The following is an 8,844-nucleotide window of genomic DNA, read 5'->3' on the forward strand; positions in this document are numbered from 1 at the left end:
TCCGACGGTCTGTGGTTGGGGACGATTTCCGGTGACTGAGGTACGAAGATGCCAACGTCGTGATAGACCCTCACGCGATGTTTGATTCGGTGACTGGTATACCCTACATGTGATGTTGGATTTGATGTAGTGGTATCATGGGAGCGTTATTAATATGGGTTTGCCGGGTAACGATGTGGTTCTGGAACTGGCACACTCCTGACTCGCAACTAGCTAGTATCCCTTGGGACTGATAACGTACATTCATGACTGGGGATAACACCTACGTTGCAGTAGCACTTATACCCCCTTTGGACTTAGAAATTGTTGCTTAGAATTGCTTGATAATAAATGGATCACATCATTGCACTCACATAATTGCATTCATATTGTTGTGGTCGAGCATGAATATTCATACTGTTACATTTTCTTGGATTGTCATGATTGCTTGTGTGTGTTACCCTCACTGGGCTTCATGGAAGCTCACCCTCGGTTGTTGCCCCTTTTTAGATGTTGATTCAGGAAATCCTTTGGAAACTGTAATCGAGGTCCCGGCTCTCTACGAAGGTGACCTCTGGGATGAGGAGCTGGTTACGCACGAGGATGGATGCGTGTGCGATGATTGTGTATTTGGAGCACTCTGAGGATGGGAGTATCATCTTCTATTTTTGATTCTTTTTGTACTTAACAGATGTAGCCCTATGGGGGCATAACTGTAATTATGATTAAGATGTGAAAACATTCTTTTTGTGTAAATATGGTAAATATCAATAGAAATCACCAGTTGATATATATTTTGTTTATATTATAAGTATGTGATTTTAGAATTCATTTCATAATCTTATGAACTTAAAATACTGCATCGTGGATCCTGGATGGATGGTGGATACGTGTGCTTGTCCATGTCGCTAGCCTTCAGGTGAGTGGAGGTGGGGTGTGACAACGAGTGGTATCAGAGCGCGATACTCTGCTTTAAGTCATAAACTTATGAAATGATAGGACTACTGGTGATTAGGTTATAAATAAAAGCTTAAAGATAAGTACATAAATCATAGTTCACACATAGGAGACAAGTTGAAGATAGAAGCCGATAACACTGATAATTTCATTAATAACAAATTCAGCTTACAACTTTGAGAGAGGAGAATACGAGACTTAACTAGGAGCAAATTACATGGACGATAACTACCTGTTAAATAACTCTCAAGTTAATAACACTAATGGTACAAATAAAATATAATAGGATCACAATCCTAAGAACAAGATTTAAAGATAGGAGGACCTAGGAAAAACTACTGCTGGGGTGGATCACTGGGTGGTACCGAAGAAACATGAGTAGTATCTGCTAGCCCAATGTAAGTGTTCCACCTACAGGTCCATACCTCCATATGACTGACCCTATCATCAATGCTGTCCAAACGGGTATTCAGACCCCGAAAACCTATTTGGATAGCCTGCATCACCTGATCCCAACCTACTACATCACTCGGTGCGATCGAAGAAGAAGCGCCACCGGCATATTGAGATGAAGTATAAGGAGGTGGTGGGGTAGTTACCCTACGGCATTGACTCAATGGAGGTCCATCATCTTCACTATCCTCCCCATCTTCCTCGCTCTTCTTGGCCTCCTTGTCATTTTTCATATCCATATCCTGGTCACCTCCTATAGGGACCATTACCGGCACCCCCTCAGCATCACTACCATCATTAGGGTCAACCTTCATCTTCACTAAGGAGTGTAAATCGAAAGGATACCTCTTGGCTCCATCTGTAGGCTCGTCCGCATAGGGGACCCCAAAGTGTACAAAAATACTAGTAAGGAGATTTCCGTAAAGTAAATTTCCATCCTTTGGGTACTTGGCCCGGTATGCCATATGCCGCATCAATAGGTATGGGAGGTTGATCTAGAGACCCACATACAAGCACAGGGTAATATAGGCCTGGAGAAGAGAAACTTCATTGAAATGACCTCCAGCTGGTAATATGTTTGACTGAACTACCCTACAAAGCACCTTGGGCGTGGTCCTGAAGCGACTGAACCTAGCCCATCCACTAGTGGTTCCAGTCAACTGCCGACACATCTCATCTAAACTATCTTGGGGTAGGAAGGCTCCCCTTCTAGTCTTGGGAGCACAATATACTCTCTCCCTGGCGCTTGAAATCCCAGTAATAGCACCAAACTCGGTTGTGGTGAAGGAGAGGTCTACTCCCATAACTCGGCTCATGAGACGATAATCATTCTCCCCTACTTCCTCGCCCCTCAGATTACAAAAGAACATTTGGACCAAGTAAGGATAGCATCTGTCCCTTGGGTCTAACAACGGTGACCAACCCAGTTCCTGGAACTGCCTCGCTATACCAAAGGAAGGCATCTGACCATACAATATTGCCTTCCCGGAATCCACCAATTCACTTCCAAACTCCCCCCATTTCTGCGCACTCTCCACAGAGCTAAACCAAAATCTATCAAAGTTAGGTTCTGGAGGAGCTGGAATCTACCTCGCAGCATTTCGACTACATGTGTCTCTTCTAGAACTCATGACCTGCATACAAACACAACAAATATACATATCCAACTAAGCGTATACAAAAGGAAAGGCACATTTGGAAAGAATGCAAGAAATTTCACATAAATCACTAGTTAGGGTTTCACAGAGAAGAAAATTTGGGGAAAATGGAAAACCTAGCAAAAATGGGAGGAAAACCTTACCTCTTGCCCGAAATGTGGCGTGGATTGGCAGAAAAAAATACCAGATGATGTTCTTCCAACCTTGGAAGAGCTCTTCGGTCGTTCTTGGCAAGAAAAGGAAGAGGTTATGGTGAAAATGGGAGTTCTCGGCCTGCCCTTTTAAAAGACAGTAAAAGTGTTCACCGGCTGGCCGGTGAAACAATTACTATCCACCAGTGAACACTTTAAGTGATTTTCAGACCTTGCGGATCCATCCATCGGTGAAGGTAAAAAGGTGAGAATTTATTTTCTTTTCTTTATATGTGTGGGTCCATTTTACATATTTTCCTCCCTCAGTGGGTGGATACGGAGGATGTGGGTGTCTGAACCTAGTACATATAAAGACTTGAATATGCATGCTTAGTTGTACTAAGTTGCCTATGTTACCTCTTATACAGGAAGGTTCACATAGCTCCTAACAAATCCCAAACACAGGTGGGACAACTGCCTAAACGGCCACGCCGTACTACTACATCTACTATGGGTCGGCCATCGACTTCGGAACCAAGTAGGGAAGAGGTGCCCGATACCACAGCACAGGCAGCCCCTCCTACTCCACCTATACTTTCTACCCAGGATGTAGTGTCAATTATGGGCAACATGTTGTAAGGACTACAACAGCAACAAAATGTGATGATGCAAGGGTTGCAACAGTAGCAACTGGAGTTTATGACGGGTCTAAATGCACAGATCAATGCTGTGTTTCAGACTCGGGAGGCACAGGCTGTTCCACCACAGACATAGCTAGTACCTAACGTTGCTTCTACCACTATTCCCCAGGCACAACAAGTCCCAGCACCAATGGCTCACCACACAACCCACCCAGAGGGCTCCAATGTACAATATGACCCACGACCTGATGTACCACTAACACAGGGGCAAATGATGCCACAGAGCCAAGTCATACTGCCGATGGACAACGTGAAAGTGATGGAAACGTTCCAGTTTAGGCCTCCCTACTTTGGTGGGATTGCGCAGGATCCTTTGGCACCCACCAAATGGGTAAAGGGAATGTAAAAGGCATTTAAGGTAATGACCCTCACTGAAGAACAGAAACTGATGTGTGCTGACTACCAACTAAAAAATGAGGCAAATGCATGGTGGAAGTCCACTAAACCCATCCTAGTGGCCCTACAGCCTAACCTCACATGGGAACACTTTAAAGTGGAGTTCTACAACAACTACTTCCCAGACAGTATGAGGGAGAGAAAGGAAATAGAGTTCATGGAGCTGAAACAAGGGTCCAACTCTGTATTGGAATATCAACAAGATTTTGAGAAGTTGTTCTTCTTCGCACCTGAGCATTTGAAGGGGGATCAGGCAAAGGTGAAGAGATTTGAGAAAGGGTTAAGACCCACTATAGGGGCTATGTTAGTGGCTCAGTACCTCCACAATTATGCCCAGGTGGTTCAGGCTACCAAATCCATTGAGGATAAACAAAGAGAGAACTATCATACCATCCAAGGGAAGAGGACAGTGGCACCTAGCAGGTTTGGTAAGGGGACATATTCTAGTGCAGCCTCAGGTCAGTTTAGAAGATCAGAAACAGGACAAGCACCACCACCACCTAGACCTATGGTAGCACAATCTCAGACTGTCCCCTTAAGGTGTTTTATCTGTCAACAAACGGGTCACTTTGTAAGGAATTGCTCACAGAGGAGACCGGGTGACCCCTATGTAGGACCAACCAAATCAGTGCATCCATTATCCACCACCCGTCCGACTTAGGCACCACAGGGAGCTAGACTGCAAGGGAAAGTGTTTGCACTGACTACTGAGGAAGCGGAGGCATCGCCTGGAGTGGTCACAGGTACGTTGTTGATATCGATGGCCCCTGCATATATTTTGTTTGATACTGGTGCATCACATTCATTTGTATCCCCCACTTTTGCCGCTAAGATGAATATTAAGCCAAAAATGTTAACACACAAGTTAGTAGTTAGCACACCAACTGGGAGTGAGGTAGGATTAGAGGAGATTTATGAGCCGTGCCCTATTCAAGTCTGTGGACGGGACTTGATTGCCCATTTGATTAAATTAGAGATGCATGACTTCGATGTTATCTTAGGTATGGATTGGTTATCTGCCTATAGGGCATGTGTTTTATGTGCTGAGAAGAAAATTGTATTCAAACTTCGAGAAGGAGGTGAGTTTGTTTACAAAGGGAGAAAAGTCAAGAAGTCCAAGAAACTAGTGATATCTGCACTTGAAGTGAGAAGATTACTAGAGCAAGGATGTGAGGCTTATTTGGCATCTGTGATTGACACAACTGAGGAGAATAAGTCGGTAGAGGAAATAGAAGTAGTGAGAGAATTTTCAAACATCTTTCCTGACGACTTACCTAGACTACCCCCGGACCGAGAGACTGAATTCACTATTGATCTGATCCCTGGGGCAGCACCTATATCAAAAGCTCCATATAGGATGGCACTTTCAGAACTGAAGGAGTTGAAGGAACAATTACAAGATTTATTGGAGAAAGGGTTCATCCGACCTAGTGTGTCCCCATGGGGAGCACCGGTACTCTTTGTTAGGAAGAAGGATGGGAGTATGAGAATGTGCACAGACTATAGGGAACTCAATAAGCTAACTATCAAGAATAGGTATCCGTTGCCTAGAATCAATGATCTCTTTGATCAATTGCAAGGTGCAACCACGTTTTCCAAAATTGACCTTAGATCTGGTTATCATCAACTCAAGATCAAAGAGGGTGACATCAGGAAGATAGCTTTCAGGACTCGATATGGACACTATGAGTTCCTAGTTATGCCATTTGGACTAACCAATGCCCCTGCAGTGTTCATGGAGTTGATGAATAGAGTATTCCACGATATGTTAGACAACTTTGTCATCGTGTTCATTGATGATATTTTGATCTATTCGAAGAGCAGGGAGGAACATGCTACCATTTGAGATTGCCCTTCAGAGATTGAGAGAGAAGCAGTTGTATGCAAAATTCAGTAAATGTGTGAGTTTTGGCTTACACAAGTGCATTTCTTAGGGCATGTTGTCTCAGAGAAGGGCATTAAAGTTGCTCCTGGAAAGGTAAAGGCTGTGATAGAATGGGAGGCACCTAAGAATGTAGGTGAAATTCATAGTTTCCTGGGGTTAGCAGGGTACTACAGAAGGTTCATCAAAAATTTCTCACGCATTTCTGGACCTATGACTCGACTAACACGGAAGGGAGTGAAATTTGAATGGTCTAAGGAATGTGAAGAAAGTTTCCAGGAATTGAAGCGGAAATTAATAATAGCTCCAGTACTCACTATTCTAAAAGGCAACGCTGGAATGGTAGTATATAGTGATGCATCCAAGTTGGGCTTAGGCTGTGTGTTGATTCAAAATAACAAGGTGGTAGCATATGCATCTCGATAGCTGAAGGACTATGAAAAGAATTACCCCACTCATGACTTGGAGTTAGCAGCGGTTATTTTTTCTTTAAAGATCTGGCAGCATTATTTATATGGGGAAAAGAGTGAGATCTACAACGATCATAAGAGTTTGAAATACTTTTTCACCTAAAAGAAGCTGAATATGAGACAAAGAAGATGGTTGGAACTGATGAAGGATTATGACTGCACCATCCATTACCATCCGGGGAAGGCCAATGTAGTGGCTGATGCATTGAGCAGGAAGTCTCAGACTCTATCCCTAGCAACCTTGACTATGAATGAATAGTTGATTGAGGAAGCTAGAAGAATGGATTTGGAACTACTAACGAATGAGGCGACAGTGACCTTGGCCGCACTTATGATACAACCGTCATTAATGGAGAAAATCCAAGTCTCCCAAGTACTAGATGAGGATCTTCAGAAAATAGTAAGCGATATCAAAGAAGGAAGACAAAAAGATTTAAATTTCAAGTTGACTGAAGATGGGGTCCTCAAGTTTAAAGATAGACTTTGCGTACTAAAGGATGAAGAGATGAGGGAATTAATATTGAAAGAAGCTCACAATTCACCCTACTCCATCCATCCAGGTAGTGCAAAACTGTACAAGGATTTGAAGAAGTCCTATCGGTGGTGTGGCATGAAAACTGATGTAGCCACCCATGTAGCCAAATGCTTGAATTGTCAACAGATCAAAGCAGAAAGGCAAAGGCCACCCGGCTTATTACAACCCCTACCCATACCAGAATGGAAATAGGAAAATATTACCATGGATTTTGTCACAGGTGTTTGAGATTTAAAATGTAACCGCAAGCGTACGGACCAGCTACGGGTCGAACACAGGGAGATCAACCACTTTATTTTTTATTTCTTTTAATAATGCAAAAGTGAACTGATTAATGGTTGTGATCTAATTCTAATTACCGTCCTAAACATATGTATCTAAAATAACGTCCTAACCATTCGTCATCTAAGAATTTAAAGATGCAAGCCACGCAATTAAAATTAAATAAATAAATAACTGAAAATAAATAACCCACGCAATTAAAAATAAATAAATAAATAAAGGAAAAAAATGCTGAAATAAAAATAAAGTAAAAGAAAGGGGATAAAGCTAGAGAGAGACTCACAAGTAGGTTTCTCTACTTAGCCCGAGGGATGCATCATAATATGAGATTCCCTACTTGACCAGAGAGTCACTCTTATAAGGGNATGTGGAAATCCCCTCCATGCCCTTAGTGCTTTAAGTGAGTGAAAAACAAGAAATCTTCAACAAAATTCTCTAAAAAAAACAACCACGGGATTCGAACTTGAGACCTCTTGGTGAGCAAGGGAATTTTGTACACCATAGCTCACCAACTACACTAGGTAGTTGTTGTTACCAAAAACAAATCTTCAATCACTTAAGGATGTGGTCCATTGATCCTTGTTGGCATTTAAACTATTCCTTGTACCTTTGGGACAACTGCAAATGGGCTGGTTCTACATCTCGGTTCAGTTCTAATCCATTATTCTTTTTCTGACCCGAAAAGAATAATCATTTGTACGGGTGACCAAACGAATGTGTACTTTTAATTGAACACATCCATCTTGCTCAGAATTTCATCCTCTTCGTAACCATGAAAAGAAATAGGACCTCTTTACGTGTAAAATTGAAGATATAGCATCCGATAGTCCTTAAGGCCTTAAAAATATAAAACCTGCAAAAAGAGAGTAAAACCCAAGGTAGCTCTATTATAAATATGTAAAATGCATGTTTTACTACCCTAGATTTCACACATAAATGTGCTCATCAACAGGATTGCCACGTACTCAGAAAGGGAATGACACCATCTGGGTAATTGTAGACCGACTGACCAAGGTGGCCCACTTCATCCCCATAAAGATTACTTACTCCATGGAAAAGTTGGCTCAACTGTATGTTGACAATATTGTCCGATTACACAGGGTACCAACAAGTATTGTCTTTGACCGCGATGCCATATTCATCTCTAACTTTTGGAATTGTCTACAGACAGCAATGGGGACCCAACTGAATTTCAGCACAGCATTCCATCCACAGATAGATGGGCAGTCAGAGAGGACTATACAGACCCTAGAGGATATGTTGTGGGCTTGTGTATTGGATATTAGCTATAGTTGGGATGAGCACTTGTCACTCATAGAGTTCTCCTACAATAATAGCTACAAGGCTACTATAGGCATGGCACATTATGAAGCCCAGTATGGTAAGAAATGCAGAACACCTTTGTATTGGGATGAAGTTGGAGAAAGGAGGATCCTAGGCCCAGAACTGATCTAGGCCACTTATGAGAAAGTGGATGTAATCATGGAGAGAATTAAGGCGACTCAATCAAGACAGAAAAACTATGCAGATGTCAGACGAAAGCACCTAGAGTTTGAGGTGGGCGATAAAATTTTTCTAAAAGTATCCCCAATGAGAGGAGTGAAGAGGTTTGGCAAGAAGGGAAAGCTAAGTCCTCGATACATGGGACCTTATGAAATATTGGGTCGAGTCGGAATAGTAGCTTACCGGGTCACTATGCCACCCGACTTAGAAGTAGCTCATAATGTGTTTCATGTTTCCATGCTCAAGAAGTACGTTTCTGATCCAACTCATATTTTAACACATGTACCCTTGGAACTTGACGCTGATTAGAAGTATGTAGAACAGCCAGAAGAAATCATTGACCGGAGAGACCACATTCTCCACAATCAGACTATTTCTTATGTACTAGTCAAGTGGAG

General features: G+C 42.4%; 1 protein-coding gene across 1 annotated transcript; it reads left to right on the forward strand.

Annotated features, from left to right (window-relative positions):
* Window positions 1-3,739: 3,739 nt before the first annotated feature.
* LOC122066176 lies at window positions 3,740-8,229 on the forward strand. Its single transcript, XM_042629991.1, has 2 exons — window positions 3,740-4,232; window positions 8,111-8,229. Exons 1-2 carry the CDS (start codon window positions 3,740-3,742, stop codon window positions 8,227-8,229), a joined length of 612 nt encoding a protein of 203 aa, XP_042485925.1.
* Window positions 8,230-8,844: the final 615 nt, after the last annotated feature.

Source organism: Macadamia integrifolia, unplaced genomic scaffold, assembly GCF_013358625.1.
Source record: "Macadamia integrifolia cultivar HAES 741 unplaced genomic scaffold, SCU_Mint_v3 scaffold2282, whole genome shotgun sequence".
NCBI classification, from domain to species: domain Eukaryota; kingdom Viridiplantae; phylum Streptophyta; class Magnoliopsida; order Proteales; family Proteaceae; genus Macadamia; species Macadamia integrifolia.

Coding starts and splice junctions, on each gene's coding strand:
- LOC122066176 (XM_042629991.1), top strand. CDS start 3,740: ATGACCCTCACTGAAGAACAGAAACTGATGTGTGCTGACTACCAACTA. Junction 4,233..8,110: donor ATATTCTAGTGCAGCCTCAG/GTCAGTTTAGAA, acceptor AATTGTCTACAG/ACAGCAATGGGGACCCAACT.